Below are 24922 nucleotides of genomic sequence, written 5' to 3'. Positions count from 1 at the left end.
CCATGAAAGGGGTGAAAATCGGACTGAGGGGGGCGAGTAGCAGCTGCGAGGCCGAGGGACCGAGCCATAGTATGGGGCTCCTTAAAGCGCTTGAGCCCTGAGTCCGCTTTGTCTTCGAAGAGACGGGTGCCATCAAAGGGCATGTCCATGAGTGATTATTGGACATCCCCAGAAAAGCCAGATGTCCTCAACCAGGCGTGATGCTATAAGGCTACTGTCAACGCAACCGATATACCCAGTGAGTCGGTCATGTCCAGCCCTCAACTTATTGTGAACTTGGCTGCATCCGTCCCGTCAGTAACCGCTTGGAAGAGAATGGCCAAGGCTTCCTCCAGGACCTGCAGCAGCACCTGTGCAACCGTATCCCATAAGGTATGGGAATAGCGACCCAAAAGGCATGCCGTATTCACAGACTGCAATACCAGACTGTAGGAAGAGAACAATTTTCTTCCTAATTTGATCCAGTCCCTTCGATTTCCTATCCGGGGGTGCAGATGAGAATGCGCCAGATGAAGAAGAAGCCTGGATGACGAGACTCTCTGGTGTAAGGTGTTGGGTCAGGATTTTAGGGTTGTTCGGCCTGGCAGTTGTCCTGCTCACAGGACCCCTTGTGCTTGGTCTGGACCAGGTACCAAGTAGGACATCAGTGACAGCTTCATTAAATGGTAAAAGGGTTTCGAGATGGAAACCACAGGCTGAAGCACGTCAGTCAGAAGATAAATCCTGACTGCCACATAAGGTAGCTCAGGGCCGAGGACCTCAGCCGCCCTTCTCTCCATCACGGAGTGTGACACTCCCTCCTCCAAGCATGCCAGCGTCAGGAGAGGTATCCAGACTGCTAGCTTCGTCCATTTCCTGTGGTCAGTCCTCTGAGTCTTCCAGCTGGAATTCTAAAGGGTCCAGCAACCCCTCCACACTTTCCCCGTACCCATAAGAATATCCTGGGAAATGTAGGCCTCATTGAAGACGGAACCGGCGTTGAGCGTCTTCGGTTCAGCTCCGGATTGGACTCGGTATTATTATGGGGTCAACATCAATTGTGGGCCTGATCGACGTCAGAAGTGTCAATGTCTTTGCCGGCAAAGGTCACCTTGGCACAACTTACATCTGCAAAGATTCGATAATGGATCCCTAGGGGGCCTCAGACGCCAGGGCCGAAGCCGCTGTGCAGAACCCAAGGGGGCCCCCTCTAAACCTACTGGGACCGAAGGCATCGCAGGAGGGTCATTCTGCCCAAAAATTAGGTGCATGGCCTCATAAAACTCCTTGAGTTGAGCAGGGGTGGCTCTTGCTCCCTGAAACTCGGGGAGGTGCGGAGCCGACCCAGAAGCAGGCTCCAAGGACAGAGGCCTAGAGTGTCTGCACTCTTCCCTCATTGCATCGCCCGAGCAACAGGATAAAGTTCTTAGAACTTCTGCCATCTGCGAGGGGTCTTGTGTCCTTCCTCTCGAACAAGATCGGAAGCGACGCAGAACCGAGCACCGGGCCGCCAGTAGCTCTAGAGATCGCTCCCTCAAAGCCTTCCGCGTCCGTGGCCCGGCACTCGGAGCACAACTTCTGGTTGTGGTTGTACTCCCGACAACACAAGCACACGAGGTGCAGACCTATCACAGACATCTTGCGGTGACAGGAATCACACAGCTTGAAACCAGTCTTCCGCAGACATCCTCAAAGCATCAACAAATTGTAAAAAACTTGACAAAATGGCCTAAGTCAGTAAAAAACAACAGGGTAGCTCTCCGGATCTGCACATAGGCTGACATGGTAAGAAAATAACTGATGCCAGTGCACCTGGGTGACATCTATATACGACTGCTACATCATCACAGCAAACCCGACGCCAACAACGCGTGTGGAGTCAACCAACGCCATCTGACAGCGCACAAGGGTACTGCTCAGAGAAAAGTCTGTGGATCCAGTCTGACTGCCTGGGGGAAATGCTAAGGCAAGGAAGCTGCAACTAGAAGTCTCTATCAGATGCACATTTTAAAACCATTTGTTTTTGCTTTATTTATTTATAAGCATAACAGCCTGAAATGTGGTTGGCTGAACTTCAGCAACAAGACTGGCACCCAACAGGATTCAAACTGGCCCCTATACTGCCAGCCCTGTGGTTAAATGCCCGGTGTCCGGTAGTGCCAGTCTAGCCCTGAGAGCATCTCAAATTGAAAAGCCAAGAAGAGTCTATGAAAAAAACAGGAAGAGCATTAGTGGACACAGAGACACAGTGCTTCACCCCTAAAATGCTGAAGATTGAAGGAGGTGGGCCCCAGCACTTGTTTTTTGAGAATGTATGTATCATCCCACTTTGCCACAGACCAAGAGAGAAATTGTAGAAAGTGTTAAAAGACGGATGAAGAGAAATATACAAATGTCATTACAAAGGATGATCCAAGGGACATAAAGACTTTGCAAGAGTGAGATAAAGAGACAGAAAGGACAGGTTGATGGAAGAGAGGGACACAATGTGTTTGAAGACAAGGCAACCTCATTATTTGGTGACCCAGCATTCAGCAGTGCCACTGCAGGATCCTATGAAAATGTTGGAACCTCTCTTTTCTTTTGTATCAAGTGCTGGGTGGATAGTGTATTTGTATGGTCAAGTAATGATTTATGCCATTCTACGTTGATTGACATCCCATAGATTAGTCTGGTAAATCTGAAGGGGCGGCTAAGAATAAGGGAAAAACTATTAACCAAATACAACTCTGGATGTCATTGCAGGCAAAGCTGTCAAGTTTAACAACAGTTCATGCGCTATACTACTAAAATAAAATGAAGTCAAACTGCAACAAGCATACCATCTGCTAATAAGGAAACAACATGGCGTAGTTAGCGAGTCGTTATCTTAAGAAGTCCACTGTTCACCTTGTGCAGTCTATAACGTGACATAGGGTTGTTAAGTGTATACTGTGTGGGAACAGGCAACCTGTCACATCTCACAAAGCCATCTCGGCTCTGTAACATATTGCAAAAACCAGCTGGCTTACATGTAGGAGCAAGCCGGTAATCTAATTTATAAAACATGAATACAAGTGTAGCTTTTGCCAACCGCATGTACACCTACGGGGTTCTCTGTGCTCGCTAAAGCGGACGCCATCCACTCAGGTTAAGATACAATCTGGGCAGAGATCTATTAAGAGTCTTCAAGGGTTTCGCTTGAAAAAGAGTGTGAACAGATGGCAGAAGTTCTAAGAACAACCCCATTCTTTGCAAGATTATCCTTCGGCGACCAACATTATAGCACTTGTACAAAGGGGTCTCTTCATTACAGACGCACACAAGTCTGAATTTCTTTGTGCATGCATACACACACGAAGACATTTGCTCAATGGGAAGGACTCGAAACCAATAGTTCTGAAAATTACTTATACCACAGCAGTAGAAAGCAGAACAGGTTGAGTTAAGGTTAAAAGTTCGCCTCTGTTTTCCTGAAGTCAATTGTTGGAGTGAGACTAGGCATAATGCAAGAATTGGCAGAACTTTCAGCTCTCTAGTGTGACAGAGAAACACAATCTGGATTTTCAATTGTACCCCACAAGCATGGTGCCTTGATCTGAGATGCTGGCCATCGCTAGTTCATTGGAAACCCCAGAGCACAGTATCCATTCTAGGGACACAACTATAGCTCCGCCTTGTGTTCGAACAACCATGTCTTGAGGTTTTTTTCTGAAGAGTAGGAGGTCTTTGGTTTTGCGGAGGTTGGTTGGTGATCCAACGGAAAATGTTCTTGGTTGTGAAGAGTTTACACACAGACAAAACAGACTTCGTAATACATCAACATTTCCCCCATACAATTATTTGTTTGTGAATGTTTCGTTCTTTTATGGATGTAAATGTGTACACACATATTTATAGCATTTGAACATGCCGTTCTCTAGGCCCTTATTTTGCTTACAAAGGAAAGCACAATAAAAAACATGCATCAAGTTGAAAGTGTATTTTCACTCTGCTCACACCAAACTTTGTGCTGCATACGCCTTTTCTTAATAATAATAATGGTCTTCATAAAGTGTGTCTTTTAGAACTGCCGACATGCTTCGGTCCTCAAATCCAAATTGGCGGTAGCAGGGGCGTATTCATGTAAGGGCCCTGAATAGTATGTGTGCAGCAGTTTAGGAATTGGGTTCACCTGAAAGCACAGCTGCATTACTTAGTTGTGGCATGCTTATAGTCTTTTCATATTTTAACCAGACAATCGGGTTTGACATTCTGTTTGATCACGCCTGGTGAATGCCCAACAAGCTCTTGAGGTGTCCCCCTACCTTCCTCCACTTCCAAAATGAAACCAGGCTTTCTCTTTTTCCTCTGCACACGTACCTCACCAGTGACTGGGGTGACTACAGGCAGCCTTCAGGGGGACATGGTCCAGTGTCCCTGACAGCAGGGCCTTTTATAGTCCAACACGGTAAAAGGCAGATAATGTATATGGGCAGACATAAGGCTGTGCTCTTAGTTTTCAATGTCTCTCAGTGTTCATAACTTTGTACACATACTTGCCCTGCGCCTGCTACATTTCCAGTTTTACTTTGACCTATTTACACAGTGTTTTTTCAATTTGTGTTCTTTATCTTGTCAAACGTAATCCATGCTTATCCCTTTTCTAACTCCAAACAACACCCAATGGCATATAATTGTTTGAGGATTAAGGGACTTGCTCTAGCCGCACATGGAGTTATAGAGCAGACGCTCCTTTGACAAGCAGACACAAAAGACCTATTTAGCTAGGTTGTGTAACCTGATCTAAAGCACCTTCTACTACAAACTGTTCACTTTTTACAGGATAAGTGAAGTGACCTTATTAAAGTCACACTGAATGCAGCATACCATACTTACAACACTATAGTCACTCACTCACTTTAAATAATAGCTTAGTTTTATATACCACCTCATATAATATTTTTAGTGCTTCTAAGCACTGTAGAACAGGCATTAATATCAACCAATTTACTAGTACTCAATTTACCAACCTGGGAAGGATGGAAAGCTGTGTTCGTTTTACGAGCCTTAAACCTCATGCCAGCCAAACCACTAAAAGTTAGCCTCTACGCCTACAACAGCATTAGTGCGGGATGAGCCGTTTTTACATCGACAAAAGCACCAAACTCAATGACTTCGTTTCTTACAGGTATTAATCATTTACAGTTCACCTCTCTTCCTCGTCATAGTACATGCACTGTGTTGGTGGATGAGCTTCTGTGATAGGCATCTGCTGAGTCTACTATCCAATGCTAAACTCGACCTGCCTCGTATAAAGGAGCAGGAAAAGGGCACCCTTTCTTCCATAATTCCACTATTTGCCTGAGCACTGGAAAGTCATCTGCACATTCAGTACAATTGTGGTTTTGCTTGTCTCTTGTCAAGTTTAGGCCTTGCTCCATGAAACTCCACTGCCAGCCGATGGAGTGCAGCAAAAGTAGTTCCTGGCAAGAAACCAGAGGTAGGATACTAATCATGAGCGAGTGCTTCAGACGTGGTCACCTGTACGCGCTTGCTTGTGCCAGCGTCGTAGACTGAGGATGAATGAACGTGCAAGGATAAAAATGTAATGCTTTCCAGTTGCAGGTAGACTCAAGCCAAGGATGGACTGCAATGCTTCGTATCTTAGTCTGAGCTCAAATAGCTTCTAGATGACAGTTTGGAGATGGCTGGTAGTCAGTATTCCTGGCATTACCTTGGATGTATCAGTAAGGCAGGGAGGCAGAAAGGGAGATGTTGAACGTATGTATGTGTGGATACTCCAGGTAGTAAACTACAGTCATGGACGTTTTTCAAAGGAAGTGCAAAAAAAGGCATAAAATGTGAGGGATTCTTAATACTCCTTCGAAGCTTGATCATCACAAACACAAAATGAGGCACTAAATGAATTCCGGAAAGCTCACAAGGCACCCCACTGCCTCATTCATGGCCCCAACTAGTCTCTGCACCTTAAAAGAAAATTAAGATGGGGATGACAGCTCCAAAAAAGTGCAAAACAGAAGAGAATTTGGATCGCCCTTTTAAGTGAAAACAGCTTCCAATTCCAAAGATATTTGTTGGGAGTCAGAACCAGAAGATTCAGAGGAACCTTCTCACCCCAGAAGAAGATCCTCAAGCAGTGAGACATGGAAGAGATCTTGTCTCACTTGTGCCTGAATGTGTTTTTTGCGGATCCAGTATGTAGCGTCCTCCCCAGCTTGGGTACTCATAAATGAATACACCACACATGGAGATTGGTCTTACACATCTTTATTCCTCTGCGTGTAACTGCAAACTCATCATCAAAAGACTTTATTTCGGCTGCAAAGGCCATAAAAACACATAGCAATACAAAAAATAAATATATATAAGAATAAAGTCATTACAATATATTTTGTAAAAAGAATAAAAACCTAAATGCTCCTCAGAACCGGTCTTCAGTACATAACTATTCATACAAATACAGCATGTAAGTGCAGATAACATTTTTGCTCTGAGAATCCACATGATTCCAAGAAACTGGGCAATGGCGGTAACCAGTACCAAGTGAGTATATGATCTAAGGATTCAAAGAGCAACAAGGGACCTACAAACTCCCAATAATCTGCAGGCAGGAGCAAGCCATTTCCTGCGAGGGGTTGCAGAAGAAGAGCAAACGAATAAAACATGAGGCAGGTTTTTGATAGGATCATTACAAGCTGGACAAGTGCTTACCCCCTCAAATAACCAACGATTGGTAAACAATCTTAATTGTAAGGTTCCTATGCGAAACTGGAAATACAACTTCCTGTCTTTGGGGACCAGAATTGCATCCCAGAAAGCATCATATTTACACATATCTTTCAGATCAACAAAGTCATGTGACAATTTGGAGAGAAGTGCTACCCCCAACTCCTCAGAGTCTACCACCCTCCAGTACTGTTTTTCAAGGTCAAGTTTTAACGGGAAGGGAGCAGTAGATGGACAATCCCAAAGCTCACTGAGCCCAAGCATGTATAATGGTGACTCTATGATGTATCTGAGCCAAGAGATGCTAAGGGAGCGATCAGCTTCCATTATGGCCTGCAGGGCTACAGTGTAAGGGGCAAGCACTGGTGTAATCCAAAGCCGCCTCCAGTACAAGAGAGGGCGTAGGCGGGCCTTATTACCTATACTCTTAATGCCCAAGTCCTTAAAAAGAGGAAACAACGGAGTGCTCAATGGAAGAGAGACAAGATTTCTTAGGAAGATATGCTCACAGCCTTGGCTTCATAGATCTGGAGTGCTGGACGTATCAGCTTAGTCTAAGAAAGGCCAAAATCCTTGATTAAAACCCCTGTGATTTGCTTATGTTTCAAAACCTGCTTAGCAAAGCGTGGCTTCCAAGACATATTCTCCGACTGCATTAGGCCAAGATAGATAAACGATTTCACCTTCTCAAGTGGAATACCTCCAAGTATAACCTTCCCTTTAAAAGATCTATGAGGATTGAACATCATCATTTTGGTTTTGGAGAGGTTGATTTCCAATCCCTGAGCGGAACAGAATTCCTCAAAACACGTAGGGAGTTTACGTATACCACTCGGGGTTTTAGATATCAAAAGGGTATCATCTGCAAATAGCACAACAGGAACTTTATGTGTGCCTAAGAATGTTGCGTCTGCCTCCACCTTGAATAAAGAAGAAACAATGCCATTGATTATAAAGAGAATAGAGTTGTTGAAAGGACACAACCTTGGCATACTCCCCTTGACAATGGAATTTTAGCAGTAAGCTGCCCCAGATCGTCCCACATGACACGTGCATAGTTGCCCTCATGGAGCCGTACTAGCAAAGAAAGAATGTGGGTGGGGATTGCCATCCCAGAGAGAGCTTTCCACATCTTATTGCGAGGTACTCAGTCAAACACGGATTTCAAATCAACAAAGGCAATGTACAGATTCCCCTTATCAATAAAAACCATCTTCCAATACAGGAGCAAAAACCTAAAAGCTTGATCAATAGTGGAAGTTTTCTTGTGAAAACCAGTTTGCAATGGACTAAGTATATCACGCTCAGACATCCAGTCCTGAACCTTCCCAAGAAGGCAGTGGCAGAAAACTTTTTGCACACAGTCCAATAGGCTAATTGGCCTGTAATTGCAAGGTAGGGCTCCATCGCCCTATTTGAAAATAAGAACTACAACAGCACTCTTCCATGACTCAGGAATTGGTGCCCCCACCACTTATGCATTGGGTATGATAGTAATGTATCTTAACCAGACTTCAATATCAGTTAGAAACAAATCTGCTGGAACGCCATCTGGCCCAGAAGCCCTGCCGGCTTTAAAGTACCTAATAAGTGCACTATGCCCGAAAGAGTAAACAATTGCAGCCGTGAAGGGCTAGGTATATGGTCAATAGTGATACGAGACAACTTATCAGATTAGCATAGCATGCTGAGATGATCAACAGAATACATTCGGCTAAAGTGGTCAACCTACTGTGCTGCAGCAATGTTTGTTTTAACATTCAGTACACTACTATCAGGTCCACGTGCAGCCAAAGACCAGAATTTAGTACAGTTCTTCTCACGTGAAGCGTCATCTAGTGCAGCCCACCACTTGTCATCTTGCTCGCGTTTGGCTTTACAAGTAGTCGACTTATAAGACTTCCTAGCTGTACGGACAGCAACTGCATCCTTGGATTTTACGGCCTAGATCAAGAGTTTATTTGAAGCTCGACATTCCTTGTTAAACCAGTGATGTTTCCCCTTGGGCCTTCCACCACCAGAGTCAATACCTGCTATAAAGTGGGCCGCAATACTCTCAAAACATAAAGCATGAGATGTAATTATTTGCTCACCAGTAATTGCAAGACCCGCCTCTAAATGCACCAATAAAGTCCTCAGAGTAGCATTCCCAGAGCTTATAATATCTGGCTGTGCTGATACCTTACTCCACTTTAAGTGGCATTTATCATTAGTCATACTAATACCCAATGATGGTATAGTGGGGATCTTAATCGCAGACATTTGATTACACAGGGCAAGCATTTGGACTGAGAGCAGATTGTGATCGCTCTCGGTTTTCTCAATGACTATCATATCAATAATTAAAGGCCACAATCTTATATCAATTTTGTCCTGCCATTGAGTGCTCTAAGCCCAAATTCAATAGTCAAGGTTTTTAGCTGGATGGCAACTTGCGACCATCTTTTAATGGGTGGAATGTCCAAAGAAGGGACAGACCATGCCCGATCCTCCTCACAAGTAAACCCAAGACCATCCCAGTCAAGAGGTTCAAACGTGACATTAAAATCACCTGCCACAATGATTTTAAAGTGCCGGGGACATTGCCTTAGGTACGGCTCCAAAACACGAAGGATATCAGAAGCCAACTCTCCCAACCCCTCTTGCATAGATATTAAGAATAATTACGCCCACGTTTACCCCAAATAGTAACCGGATGACTAATATGTCAGGAGAGTCAATGGATAACTGAGATACGCGGCAGTTTAATGATGTTCTGTTCTGGCCCATATAATTAAACCGGCAGATGGTCTACCCCCATTACTAGAAAGTGCTGGAGTGTAAAAGTTTAAGGAGCCAGACAAACAGTGGATCGACTGCCCATGTTTCCTGAGAAAGACTGGCCCCCAGTAAAGAAATAAAATCTGGAAGGGAGACAACAGATCTTAAACCTGCCACATTCCATGAAGCATATCGCACCCCAACACTTTGAGAAGCTGCCCTGACCATAGATGTAATGTTAGCACAATTGGCTAAATTATCCTGAGTTGACTAGTAAGATCTATCAGGAGAAGTGGATGTGACATTGGCACAATTGACTAGATGGTCCCGAGTTGACTGGTAAGATCTATCAAGAGAAGAGGAGTAAGTAGTCTCAAAGTCAGGAGTAGGGGGAACACCAGTACTAGAGCTCATTACGTCATATGAGGAAGGAACCCTAGATAGTGGATCTAAAGGGGCCTCAGATTATACTCCAAGTCAATTGTTCACATTTAGATCAGATGAGCTACACCCCAAATGGGGGGGTTAGCCAAGCCTTGCGATGCAAGATAAGCCTAGGGTATTTAAACTGGATGCAAGAATGCTTAGGGGCACTTGTCCTAGCTTCTAGGGCCACTAAATTGTCTACCTTACTCTTGTCCCTGAATGTTAACTCAATCATATCATAATAATGTGTGTCAGGATCAGGCCATCTATCTGCCTCAATTATATCCTCGCGTATCACAGAGTAACAGCCTCGCACATGACGGATCCAATTAATCGCCTTATTTCTGATGGATTCTCCTCCTTCCCTAGGACCCGCTGGATGTAATTTGGGCACATTAACCTTCAAGACATTATTGGTAGATTTGGTCCAATCGGCAACAGGGTGTACAACACGATTGGACACATTATCTTCCACAGGTTTGGAAAATTGACAGCAGGCTATTGATTCCTTAACTGAGTCCAGACCATTACAAGTGGGAACCTGTCTAGAGTTGTTCCCAGACCTGCCAGCTAAACAGTGACCAACACTGGGAACCGAGCTGATGGCGGCAAGACAGGTAGCACAAGTATGATTCTTATTACAGGTTGACAGAGGCAATTTGGGCAACGGAGCTGGGAGGCCGAAAGGATTGTGTGTGGAACTATGGACACCATCCATGGCATTAACTGTTTAACCATAGAAATTAAAATATTTACCACAGATTTAAGCTCGGCCACCCCACACTCTAGATCTTGTATGTGGAAGGTGTACTGGGCATCAGACACAATAGGGTTTATATTTGCATCTAGTGTCACATCTGCCATGGTACCTATATCAGGATCATCATGTGGATCTGAAATGTCATTTAAAGGGCTGCGATTGCTACAGTGAAGGACATCACTATCAACATACAATGGCTCATTCATCAGTACTGAGGGAAAGCAGGTGATAGCATCACCCCTCCCCTCTCCATGGGGGCTGAATCATGTGGCTCACGTTTTGTAAACATATATGGGATTTTCCTGTTATACACCCCCAAGCTAGCTGGAGAGCATGCCCTCTGGGTGCCTTCGGAGACATTATCAGGGGAAGAGGTTAATATTTCCTCACATTCAACCAGGAGACTATCAGTCCTTTCCATTACACAATTATTGCATGCTTCTGCCTCTTATGTTTTTTCTTGTGCCCCACCCCAGCCCCACCCTCGGTCACCTTCCTTTTACCCTTCAATAATACTATATTCAATATATGTGGGCCCTTGACGATCGAGTAAGTCAGTAATCCAGTCCCAATTATAAATGCAACAGTACAGTGGGACCTACAAAAGCCTGCTTAATAGAAAATGTTAGGGGGTTGGCCCGCCCAGCCTCCTTCGGGCTTCGACGGGTGTGGACGGGCCCACCCTAGGCCCGGGCGCGTCCCGCACTGTGGGAGAATGAAAGCACTTATGAGTGCGAGTCAGTGCTGGTGGGCCTAGGACCGCCTCCTGGGGCCCTGGGCCTGCTGGGACCTGTAGTCTCCCCTCAAGAATGGCTCTGATGCTGTTAGCGTCCCATGCTTGGGAAGAATGAAAGCGCTTATGAGCACGCGTCAGTGCCGGTGGGTCTGGGACTGCCTCATGGGGCCCTGGACCTGCTGGGACCTGTAGTCTCCCCTCAAGACTGGATCTGATGCTGTCAACATTTGAAACCTGAAATCTATTTGCCACACTCAGACACTTATGTCACAGTTCTATGGAAAACATCAGGAACCAAAAGTGTCCTGTTGTCACTAACTCACAATACACGACACAGTACATCCTGCATTCTTGGAAGAGGTCGTGTGTTTTCAGTTCCTCAGTGGTGGCCTTGACACTGTATGGTGCCTTTCAATGTTTTCTTCAGGGAGAATGAAAGGAACCAGACAACGCCAGAATTGTAAGGTTCCATATCAAGATCCAATCTTGTAGGCTGGAAGTGAGAGACCAGAACAGCCCTAGGATGTGCAGCCCATGGTCATAGTTAGCCGACCAGCCCAACCCCAAAAGTACATCACATTGGGCCTTGAATAGACAGCAGCTATCACTCTCCATGAGGATTTCTAAGCTCCAACACACAACTGAAACTCCCAGTTTTGTGTGACAAGTAAACAGAAAGTTCACACTCTATTTAGGGATGCCAGATAATAACTGAATATGCAGAGTTCTGAAATAAGAAACAATCTTGTGCCAGGTTGTCAGACTCCATTCTGGGGACCACAGGGAAAGGAGGGGCTAGTGGGTCTCAACCGAGGGGGGTGAGTTTGGTTCCACCCCACTAGGCTTTACACACTAGGACAAATACAAACCCTTCAACAGTTGACTCAACGGTAGTGATGGCAAGCAGTTACATACTTCTCAGGGAGGTAGTGTGGGGTTGCTCAAGCTTAGAAGTCAACAAACACACATTAGCTTAATAAATTATTGTGTAACCCAGTGATTGACTTTTAAGAAGAAAAGTATTTTAATGCACAACTAAACTAAATTCTACAAACAGGAAAATGTACACAATGCGATATATTATCCTAGAGTACATCAGTTCCCACCCTGGGTCTGGTTCTAGTATGATTAGGATTAGAGTAGGACACACAAGAGTTAGGACCCGATTACGACCTTGGCGGATGGGCTACTCTGTCACAAATGTGACAGATATCCTGCCTGCCGTTTTACAAGTTACTTAGTATATAACAGTACTTGTAATATGGCAGACGGGATATCTGTCACGTTTGTTACAGAGTATCTCATCCGCCAAGGTCGTAATCAGACCCTTGATCATTTTAACTCAGTTCACTAGTTTTCCCCTAATGAGTTTTTTCCAATCAGTGAAGGGCTTAGAGTTTCTCAGGAGGCTGTCCGGCACCTCCAGTGCTCACTTGCTCACCCTCTTTTGGGGTGCACATTAGCCTGCATTTTCTCTCAGCCTCTTCAACAGTTGTGTCTGCTGAGGTGATGAAGTTGTAGTACTGGCAGATTAGGGTTTATCATACCTAGCTCTCGTTAGGGCAGTGATTAGGCAAACTTTGTTTGGAATTCCCTATCTTATGTTTATTGCAATATGGTTGGGGGGGTTTCATATTCACTGCTCTCATCTTCACAATTTTGCTTATATTATTGCTCATTATCCTAATCATTGTAATTCATGCATTTTACTGTAGAGTGCAGTCTTTTCAATATATTGAAAACTCTCCTGCATCTCCTTCATTGCCTATTTGTGTATGAGACTTATTTCTAACGAGAGAAAAGGGTAACTTCCGTTCCACCACGACTCCCCTGAGAAGTCGAAACTGAAGTCCATGCATAAGGCTGCCAGAAGTCACCTTTACTGTCTGAGTTTTGGTGAGGTACTGCTTGTGAGCCAGGGGCATTGGGTTGACAATTGCGACTTATTGTAGGAGTGACTCCGTTGCCTACAAACAGAACTGCTGTCACCCCTAAACCAGCAGTTTTGCTAAGGAGCAAGAGTCCAGCTAAGACAATGGATGCTCATGGGAGTTCTGGGTCTTCTCACAGCTGATCCACCTGGTGCTTGGTGCAACCCTATTCGGCTGTATGACTCTTGATTATTTGGATGATGGACATCATCTTCCGGCATGCTGTGATTCAAGGTCATACAGCAGCTCTGTGTACAGGTGTAACAGCTTCGGGCAGCACCATGATTTCACAGTTTGGGCACAGTTGCTAACGTCACAGTGCAACTTCATAGATCAGACTAAATGGCTCAGGTTGTGCCTCAACTCCCACCTGAAATCCCAATTTTGAGTTGGGGCCTATTGACATCAGGGCACAGAGATTGCCCACTGTGTCATTGGCTTCTGCAGGCCTACCTTCTTCCAAAAGTGGTGGACTCCTTCACTCTCTCACCAGGCAAGCTCGCTGGCGTCTCAGTGCTTCAAGACAAGTAGTCAGCTCTTGCAGCATGACGTGGGCACAGGGGATGTCCCCTCAACTCTTGGAAGCTGGCTGTCAGGCAGACACTAGCTCCAGTTGCATAGCAGTCCTCTGGGTACTCTTCAGTGCACTACCTCCCTTGGTCAAAAAAGAATTTGGAAGTGGAACAAAAGGTGAGTATGTGTGCCTTACATTTATACAGTCAAAGCAGACAAGAGGTGTGGATCCATTGTCTGCACTTTCAGAACCGGTTTAGGTTGGTTGTCTTTTCAAGTGTCCTTCTCCAGGCACGTTTCCCGAAGAGTGATCAGGAGAAAAGACAAAGCTCACTCCCAGTAATGGGTCTCTCTCACTCTGAACAACAGAGACTTAGATCCCACCCTTCACCCCCTCCATATGTCAATATTTAAGGAAACTAATCATCAGCTCCTCTGAGCTAATTTCTAAAGGTGCTTTGCCTCTTTTTTCCCTATTTCAAGCCACTAGGTCTCCTTCCTCCAGCTTCAGGAACGTCAGCAATACACATCCACTGTCTGGAAAAAACACCTCACCTCCATCTTTTGTACAAGGCTAGGCTTGTTGTATCTAAAATGGATCTTACAGACCACCATTATTGTGGTTCACTCAAAACATCATTCATGTAGCATGCAGACTTAATACACAAGCACCTACAACATACACTTGGGTGTTAGCACTAGGATATAGGTTAGCTCACAGAAGTGGAACTTATACATAAATGGGCCAGTTGCCCTCCACTCAACATAGATAAAAAAGTATGTTCAAAACCATAGATTCATAAAACACAGTCACCATCGCTCTACATACTAAAACCCAGACAGGGAGTGTAGTCCACTGTCTGCACCATGCGCACACGCTTGATGCACTCCTACGGGTCACATGACAAATCCAGGACCTCCTTTGCATCAAGGGAAATGCCTAAGCCTTTGCATACACATTAGATTAGTGTAGTACTAGGGCCAAATCAAAACCCAGGATACCAGATACACACAAACACTCAGAGCATGAGAGCACAACTATACAACATGTAGAGGACATTCCTATATCAACACAACTTGACAAATTCTTGAATTTGCCAGCAAGGTTCAAACACCAATTTTAGTACACATGGCAATTACAGGAGAAGCACCAAACCACTAAGCACAATATACCAATTTTAAAATCAGTATTACAACATTTAAGCAAGACTATTGGCATCCTGGCTCCTGAAGCATCAAAACTCCACTTCATACTTAGCAGTCTAGATTCTTGCATCTCTCCCTGAATAAACTATGACAAAGTGTTCTTATAGGTAGTTATGAGGTAACATATTTCACCAACAACATATTTTTTGATAAATCTGTTTGATGAATATATAAGCATTTTCCACTCTCACAGTGCAAATAAAGCATTGCTGTAATTGTTATCAGCGGTTCTGTAGAAGTAACATGCTAACCCATGACCAGCACAATGAATACAACCTTAAGATCTGAATGCCCATTGCTGTGCATTACTTTACCTTTGATACTAGAAGCGAAATGATGTCTTTGACAGCTGTGTCAATCAAGTCATCCACTTTGGAGTGGTACTGCTGCTGTATTCGAGAAAGAAGATAAACACATTATTACACACATCAGCACTGAGTCATCATACAGCACCTATCACACGCACAAAGATTGGTCTAACCAGAAGGACAAAAACCCAGAAAATGATCCCTCCATCCCCACTTCTGTGTCTTCTGGGGGTGCGAAGGTTCCCATGCACACTGCTGAGTTTACCAGCTAATGAGACGATTATTTAGCTGGATCAGTCTTTTTTGCTTATTCAGGCAAAGGAATGCGCAGGCTACCTTTGTCTCACTCGATAATTAAGGTGGCTATGTGTTCTTATAAAGGGCTAGTGGAGCTGGACAAACAAAAAAAGGCTAGTAAAAGGTTTAATTAATACAACAGCTCATGTCTGACAACTTGCATTCATCCGCTCCTCCAAACGTGCTCCTGGAATGAAACCAGAACCCATCTGTTAGGCCGAAAGGGCTTTTTCTTTCACCAACGCAAGCAGTGATGCACAAAGGCCCTACATTATACCGCGGTGGGACCAACACCCGAGTGCAAGTAACAGAACTGAGTGGATGCAGCAAACAAATGGGCGCAGAGGGGCACAATAAACCACTCTCAAGTCTTCGTTGCTCGTTCGTTAAAAGGGCGTATTTCAGGAAGTGGAGTTTGAGACTACGGCGCGTTTATCTCTGAGATTACGCCACAGAACTCATTTCTAGCAGCAGACAGGGCGCCCCGACTCTTCTTGCCGAGGCACATCTATGCACACAATAATTCTATTTTCAGAGACCTTTCTTTCAACATTTGTTCCCGTGCTCACTGAAATCATGCCTTTCACAGAGGGAAACGTGCAGCTAGGTCATGCCTCCTTGGAGCAGCTGCCACGGAACGAGCAGAAGCACTCGCCTAGGGGGCCTGTCGGCCCTGGTGTTTAAACTTGGAATCACACCCTAAAGAAGCATTGACAAAGCCAATACCGCTGGCGTCATTTTGGCTCTGTCAATACTTCTTTTGTTTAGTCATGATTTTTGGAAAACTTTATTGTGCAAGAAGCTGCCAGGCCCTCATCAATGTTAAAAATTAAAAATCAGTGGCTAAAATTAAAAATATGTTTTGATCTAAAAAAAACACGCATTGCCATTGTAGGAACTGACACTTAAGGGAACATATCATTTTAACAAGATTAAAAGGTATTGGCTAACTAACACCAGACCTAAAAAATATATAGGAAATGAAAATGAATACCCAGCAATGTTACACTACTATGGAAATACTCACATTACCCACACAGTGACTATTCTGTAGCTTCCATTTTTGTCAGTGGTCGAGTCACATAAATAAAGTATATTTTATTTCACATCTCTAATGATAATTACTTTTCGATAACAAATAAACACCTTTGTACAGGTCAACAAAACAGTGAGAATGTGTAGGTGAAAATAGTCAATGTCCAAACAAAAACACACTGATCACCACAAGCACGGAGGGACCGTTTAGTACTCCTCACTGACTATACTCTTGGTGCTATGGGAATTATGTTTAAAATAACATGACTTCCCAGGGCCTTGCGTCCAAAATAGCTAAGAAACGCCTCTCAGGGAGAGGACTTTCTATAGTTTAAAATGTTAAGTAGAGTGTCACTGTCACTAGAACATGTTATGTTATGTGTCAAAAAGTTAATTTCCTTAGTAGTATACATGGAAAAACCTCCTTTGTGGAAAGTTTTATAGAAAATACAAAATAGAGATTCAGTTAAAAGACGTGCTTTTTCTTAAGAAAACTAAACAGACAAAATACGTGTTGTGTGACTTCACATGACAGGCCCTATTAATACAAAGAGCTGCCCTGTACAAACACTGGGGTCGTTTATCCCAGTGGTTCCCAACCTTTCGACTTCTGTGGACCCCCATTTTATCACTACTGGAGCCCAGGGACCCCCACTGAATCATAATTTGAATTCAGGGACCCCCCACTGAGTCATTACTGAAAGCTGGGGTCCTACTCCGTTAATATTATTTAATTTTCTAAGCAGTCACGGACCCCTTGAGGAGGCTTCGCGGACCCCCAGGAGTCCCTGGACCACAGGTTGGGAACCATTGCTTTAGAAAGTTATATTCTTTGAATTTTCGACCGTTTCCTTACTTTTTGTACCTGGTCTAGTGTCTCCATTCGTCTGATTTCACAATACCCTTCCCCTGCTGCGCTTTCTCTATTGTGGCATCTTCACCCCATTTATCTCCCTCACCCGTCATTCCTTCATGTGTTTTGGGTGTCCTACTTATTAATCAGTGTTCAAGTAGAACACCAGTAGTAGTATTCCTCTGCTCTTCACAGACTGGTTGCGGACGAATATCAGTGTGTGGTGCTTGCCGGTACAGCCGTGCTCAAGATGCCCTCTTCACACACTGGCTGTGGGACCAGGCAGTATGTGGTTGCACTCTCAGCCTGATTGTACAGCCAGGTCAATGAGTGTCTCAAGCAGGAGCTGCAGTGTCTTGCCAGCACTCTTCAGAGACTGTGGGGCCAGGTCAATGTATGGCACATGCAGAAAATGCAGAACCTTGGTAGTACTCTTCATATAGTGATTGCAGAAGGATAGGGCCCGTACGTAACTCCAGCCAGCCCTAATACTAATACCACAAACCTCGGCTGTCGGGCAGCCGATTGAAGCTCATACAGGCTGCATAATAATTCACGCACACTGCTTTACCCTTTTATACTCTCATTAGATAAAACTGCCATGGATCATGTCCATAAACCAGTACTCTACCAGTACACAGCAATACACCACCCATCACCAACTGAATAGCATGGAATAACTGAAGAAATTTGCACCATGCTGCTGTCCAACGGGTGACTACAGTTTAGTCCATCCACTTTTGAGACCTCACAATGACAAGGGGAAGGGGAACAAAGTCCGTTCTAGCAGATCTCTCCAAAATTTCTCCTTCCAACCTATGCCTGCTCAGGACCATAAACTTTCAACAAAATGTCCCAAAGTGAACAACCCAGTGCAGTAACCAGCTTAGTGGGCTATGATTAAAAGCAATTCCATAGAGGGACTTGCAGAGCTGCTCAAAGCTTCCAGCTTACTGAAATCAAAACCATAAACTGCACACTCCTCACACATCTTCATCCTTCACTCAACTGAGTGCTGCATCCCATAATGGTGTAACTGCACCCTGGTGGTCCTCACGCAAGTCCTGGAAGCACTTCACACATAGGATCAAAGACAACATCTTTCCAACCACACACCCTACACAGTGTGGCATGCTGCCCGTGTAGACAAGTGCTTCAGAGCTCCACATAGCGTCATGCAAATGTTGCAGTGCAACTTCACTCATTGTCAGTTGTTACCACAGCCTTCATCAGAGCTAAAGCTTAAGGAAGTCTTTTTTGGGGTGAGAATTATCTTGACAATTGATCTCAAAGTCGGTTCTCTTAATGGTTCCAGGGTAGTCAGCTACAAAGATAATCCCTTTACAGACTTATACCTACCTGTAAGCACAGGCAAGTGCTGGAACCATTTCAGATAAGTCTTATCTGGGTGGCCCTGTTGTATGCGCCTAAAGCACTGGAATACGTTCAAAGCATGACAATCATGTCTAGGTGGTTTTGTGTAGCACACAAAGTACATTGTCCCCTGAGGATAAAAGCTGCCTGTCAGCAAGAAAGAGGCTGAATACTGCTGGTGACTGCTATACCACACAAGTCTCCCAGTAACAGTATCTTGCACGAATTGCACAAGATCAGGTAAGGAGTGTATGTCATGATTGGGTAGGAAAATAGGGACCCTATCCACAGTCAATCTCACTTTCCTAAATTTAACACTAACTGTAGACCTGCCAACCTTGAAATAAGTTTCGTCCTGTGAGAGATAAGTGAGGCTTTGGAGAGGACAAGACCTGAGCCTGTCAGTACCTTGAGGAACAACAAAGGATAGCTGGAGGGGGCAGGCTGTCTGAACAGCGAGTCCCACCCTCCGAAAAAAAAAAAAAAAAGGCTTTTGATGGCCTTTAGCCACAAGTTTGAAACCCACAGCGTGCACAAGTTTCCAGCTCACCTTCGGAGATGTGGTCAGGAGTGCATGACATCTGGGGTGAAAGCTTTTAAACCTCTCACTACTACTTCCTCATGGACACCTTCATTGTGTGACCATGTGAAGAGCTTTGACATCGTGTGATACATGGTGGTGCCATGTGAGTTAGCAAGACTGCAAATAAGTTCTAGGAAAAGGCAGGGCAAGTGGTATTTCAAACAAGCCTTTAGCACCAAGAATAGAACACAACAAAATGGAATGTATGTGAAAAAGCGAATATCTGGCTTTTACATTGACACTGCAATACCAAACCGCTAGCAAATTGTTAGCAAAAAGACACTTATCTAGAATCGAATACAAGGCTATTAAAACAATCAAATAATAGTCAAATAAAAATAGGCCAACCCGGCAGCACATTTGCCATATTACAGAATAGTTGCCAGAACTGTTCAAAAGATTGAGTGGCGCCACACCTTAAGAAATTATTGGTGTAGTGATTTATAGTTGAAAATGGTATCGCAAGGCCCACTCCTCATAGCCTCAAGCTAAGTGTGATCTTTAAGATGCTGGGGGTGTTTGTACAGCCAAGCACGGTGAAGTCAATCAGGAAATGACTTCTGCTGAAGCTTTTGGCTTTCACATGCTGCTTGTTTTCCAAAAGCGGATTTTGTTTTCACAAAAAAACAATCAAATACACAGGATACTTGGGTGGAAATTGCATGCCATATTGACTGTCAGGGTCAGGCGAATATGAGATGACATCCGCTGATTACAGACGTTTTTTTATATCGCTTTCTAGGCCGATAAACAACAGTGATTCTTACTTCATGTCTTTAAGTTCCTTTTGTAAACACCTCAATAACCCAGTCATGTTTGCTGTGAATGATTATTGGCCCAGGGGCAGCTGTGACGTAGAACACCACACACTCACACAACATGGCCTCCACTCTATGCAAGAGGGCTTATTTTCGTTCGAGTCATCATGCCTTTGACGGACATTACATATCCACCTTTACATTGTGCCTTTGACAGAGATATACTTTGCGGAAAAGGGTGGATCTCTGATTAACAGAATATTCTTCCTCCGTGAGTCAATACATCCTTTAATGTTTTCGAGCTAAAAAAACAGCCAAATCATATTAAATACGTTTAAGTTACAGAAAAAAGTAAATTAAAGAAAAACAATTTATTTCAAGAATGGATGGATACTGATGCCACTGCTCATAGGCTTTAATAGTCTCTTTAACAATTGTAAAAAAAATAATTATATTTGATTTTATACAAAGCAAGACCCAAATGAAAATATAACTGGTCGAAAAGCTATGAATGGCACCACTTCTCTTCTAACCTCCACACCAGAATCCACCTGTGGAAGCTAGAACTGGATTTTTGCACATAAAGACGACCTCTTATAAACGTCCCAGTCCAGCACCAGGTATGTATACATTCAGCAAATAGTATTCACTGCCTTCTGTCACTTTTACCCGCTATTCAACTACAAGTAACATTCTAAAAAAATAATAATGAAAATAATAATTTTAGCTTTATAGAGGGCTTGGGGCCACATTTATACAGCTTCATGTTGCTGTAAGTAAAACATTTGACTAATTTCCAAGTCAATGGTAGACATATTACTTATCTCAAAAGCATGCAAGTCTGTGTCGGCTCCACTGTGATACGAGCACTCAAAATCTACTCCAAAAAAAAGTCGACACCAAAAAAAGTAAAAAGACTCCATTACACCTGTTTCATCTCATAAGCAGTCACAAAATATTTAGCGAATTTCAGAACTCAGAGTGCACCATTTCTCTCCCTTTCAGCAACTATGTGACTTTCTAGCAGACTACAAAAACTGAAAGACAACAAATTACTGACTCTCTAAAAGACTGGCTTTATCATTTTATGGCTACCAAACTAGATTCAGCCAAGGTTGTGGCACTGACGTTGTCTTGTTAGCAATAAAGGGCCAAATCAAAACTACTATTGATTAGAAGTACATGTGCTAGTTGACCTCTCTGTCTTTGATTCTGTTCATTACCCTATATTAGTTCAGAGACTTGAGAGCATAAAATATATGGGATGGTTCACACTGGAATTCTTTCTTTCTCACTGAAATATTCCTCCTAATATCACATCCTCCTTTCTCCTCAGTGCTACGCCTATCCACAGTCTGTGCACCTAAAGACAACGCCATCGCCCCACTCCTCCTGTCCTCTCATCTCAAACTAGCCTTTGGCTTTATCTACTCTTTGAACCTCAACTGCTTCAGCTAACACTGATGGCTCACAATTCACGGAAAAGCTAAAACATCCACAGTAATTGAGTTCTGCAGCAGGAGCAAATGCCCCCAAATGGTAAAAAATAGCCATATTTCCTAAAAAAAATCCCCTTATGATAAAAAAAACTTTAAGGTTTGTGTTTGACACCTTATCACCTCTCCACTATCTAGTAACAATAAACATAGTCATCACTAACCGATAACTGAGGAATTTAGAAGACTTTAAAAACTCTTGTTTGTTTTCAGGTAAAATAAGTTATCACCTGAATCTCTAACATAATGGCATCCCTTTGTTGAATACAGCCTCTACTAGGCTTCCTTTTAGGAGTTCAACCGTGATTGCTTTACTGTTTCACATCTTGCCTATGCCAACTAATTATTTTGCATGCTACAGAAAACTCAAAATGAGGAGGGCATGCAACAACCTCATAAGATACATATACATATTAACATCCAACTATACTCCAATCATTACATTAGCCACCACTTGTGCGATATACCACATTTAAAGCTAACCACGGTACTGGGCGACTCTTTCTTCACCCTAAACTCTGCACCTCATGGTACACCAGATTACTAAATTCTAAAACACTTGTCCAAAAGGTTTTGCAGTGATGGTAGCTCCTTGGCAGTCCAGACAGCCGAACTTTGGAACTCGATTCCTGCGTTAATAACAAGAACTGACAACAACCTCGAATTTCAGAGAGCCTCAACATTCTGGCTTTTCCCAGTTGAACAACTGTTTGGTACAAACTGCTACTAAAGGTAATAGGTGCTTGCATATGAGACACAGCTATGCTCACACTTTTTACACCTCCCCAGGCATAAGGGCATTAAGTACTAGTTCACCACATCATGATTACAAAATGTCGTCAATCCTCATCAAACACTTTCTATATGGCCCAAACTACAACTCCACGGCCATTCAATCAGGCAATTCGAAAAAGATTTCTAGGATCTCAATGTCAATTGGAGGACTTTGTGGGCTTGTGAGTGATGTCAAGAGCTATGTCAATTCTGCAGTACATTACAGTACATGCGCTGTTGTTTATGCCAAGACGTCTGCACTAGAGGGATGATGCAAACATGCTGTAACAGACATACAGCGACATAATGACCATGCCTCTTGCTAGTGTATGAGCAACTTCAGTGACGCTGTAGATGATTTTTAGCTTATATTGTTACATCCACTTTTGAGTTGAATAAATGTTTTTAGTATCTTTTCTTCTTCAAAGAAATACAAGAAGAATACTTTCGAGCAGCCTCAGGGCAGTATTGTGCAAGACTCTTTAACGCTGCTCCCAGAGATGGCAACTGCAAGATGCCTCAGTATGTGCCTCAAGAAAAGTGGAATGGGTGATGGAATCTTGATGTCTGATGAGGGGGTTCGAATATTTTGAGATGCATGTGAGGAAGAATCATATTGTAAAATGAATTTCTAAGCTACAAATTCTTAAAAGAATAAGAGAGGAGGAGATTATAGCAAGGAAACGATAAGCAAAATAATTACATTAAGGCACTCTAAGCTGTAGCATTACGGTCAGGGGGATATTTAAAGGCTTTTGTCTGACGTAATTTGTGATTAACGTAATAGAATTGGAGCCCAAAAACATGATGGCCAATGGAAGCAAGGAACAACAGGAAACCGAGAAAGCAAAGTTGCAGGGACAGGAAGTGACCAATTCTATGCTAGGTTTGCAAAGAGTGTTGGTTGACTAACCATATCTACTGCTGCAGAGAGGTGAAACAGAATAGGAATTGAGGCAGGAGGGTTGTACTACACAGAGGTGGATAGGTGCAGAGGGCCTTTTTGTAAAGTAAAATTGACGGAATCTAGATCACAGTGCAGGGTAAAGAAGGAGATTTCAGAGTGAGCCTGTTGAATGGAAATCTAGTTTTTCATCGACTACTAAATCATCCAAATTCATCAAATTTATTTCATATGCTTCCTTTTCATCTAAAAAATACATTAACATTAGGGGGCCTGATGAATCAAGTCAAAATGGCGAAGTCTAATGAAGTCTAAATTCATCTGCTTTTTAAAAATGAAGCATGGAAATATTACAGCACATTATATTCATTACATACATCAATAGGATTGTTTTCTCGCATTAAGATTGTCTTCTGTGACTGAGACGAGCAGAGCTGACTTTAGTGCTATGTTGGTTGCTACTAATCCTACTACGTATACTGCTGCTAATTTCATTTATAGCAGTTACACAACTACTATTCATAATGCACCCTACTCAACTAACAACAGTACTGTAGAATTGCTGGCACTTCTGCTAATAGATTAAAACTACTACTGGTACCTTTACTACATTTATTGTTGCTACACTCCCCCATATTTATCTATAAATAGTAAACCTTGTACAACTACGGTTATTATCTGTATCACTGCTGTATGTAGCAGGAGGTGTGCAATTACTTCTACTACTGCTGCTGCTACATGCACCTTAAATGACAGACGTATCAGACCACACCCACCAAAACTCTGGAAACCTCAAATTAAAAGAGCTTTCAAACCAAGTGTTTTCGAAGGTAGCAAAATCTACACAAAAAGAGATACTTGCCAACTTCTACTGAGCAAACAAAGAGTAAAATTCCATAGAAGTGCTCTCAGAAAAGCCTCTAAAAAGTGCATGTGAAATTAAATTAGGGTGACACCCACTTAAGAAGGAAAAACATACCACAAACCTTTATATAGACTTCCAGAAAGAGGATACAACCCACTGGTAGCCAGAGACTTGCACACAGGAGAAAGATTGATGCATACTGTTCATGAAAACCCTGGATCATTCCTAATGTGCTAACCAAATCAATCAATCAGTCAGTAGACTTCCAGAGCGCTTCTTGTCACCCATGAAGGTATCCAGGTGCTGTCAGGGTCCAGTTGATTAGCCAGGTCTTCCGGGACTTTCAGAACTCTGGAAGAGATGGGGAAGTCCGGAGATGAAAGGGTAGCTCATTCCATGTCTTTGCTGCTAAGTTTGAGAAGGAGCTGCTATGTCGGATGTAGGGGGTGAGGGTTAGAGAAAGGGAAGGGGAGCAAAGGTTCTGGTGGGCAGATGGAAGTTCCTGCAGAGGCTCAAGTAGTCAGGTCCACAGTTGTGTAAGGCCTTGTATGTGTGGGTCAGGAGCTTGAATTGGAGCCTTTTCTGTACAGGCAGCCATGTGGAGTTCCCTGTGGTAGGGGATGATGTGAGTTCATCTAGGGAGATTCACAACTGCA

General features: G+C 43.4%; 1 protein-coding gene across 8 annotated transcripts in view; it reads right to left on the bottom strand.

Annotated features, from left to right (window-relative positions):
* The window catches only part of CADPS2 (calcium dependent secretion activator 2), a 1861089-nt gene that overhangs the window by 266013 nt on the left and 1570154 nt on the right, over positions 1-24922 (bottom strand). For 5 of the 8 annotated variants that reach the window (XM_069229895.1, XM_069229890.1, XM_069229887.1 and 2 more), the window contains one exon: positions 15334-15408. The exons of 2 other annotated variants lie outside the window; for them this stretch is intronic. In XM_069229895.1, the coding sequence (XP_069085996.1) occupies positions 15334-15408 (75 nt within the window). The remainder of the gene's footprint in view (positions 1-15333; positions 15409-24922) is intronic. One more of the 8 variants, XM_069229888.1, reaches the window with a different exon arrangement.

This window comes from Pleurodeles waltl, chromosome 4_1, assembly GCF_031143425.1.
Source record: "Pleurodeles waltl isolate 20211129_DDA chromosome 4_1, aPleWal1.hap1.20221129, whole genome shotgun sequence".
Classification (NCBI taxonomy): domain Eukaryota; kingdom Metazoa; phylum Chordata; class Amphibia; order Caudata; family Salamandridae; genus Pleurodeles; species Pleurodeles waltl.
Note: the sequence above shows the minus strand (reverse complement) of the source record. Positions and strands in the feature narration are given on the sequence as shown.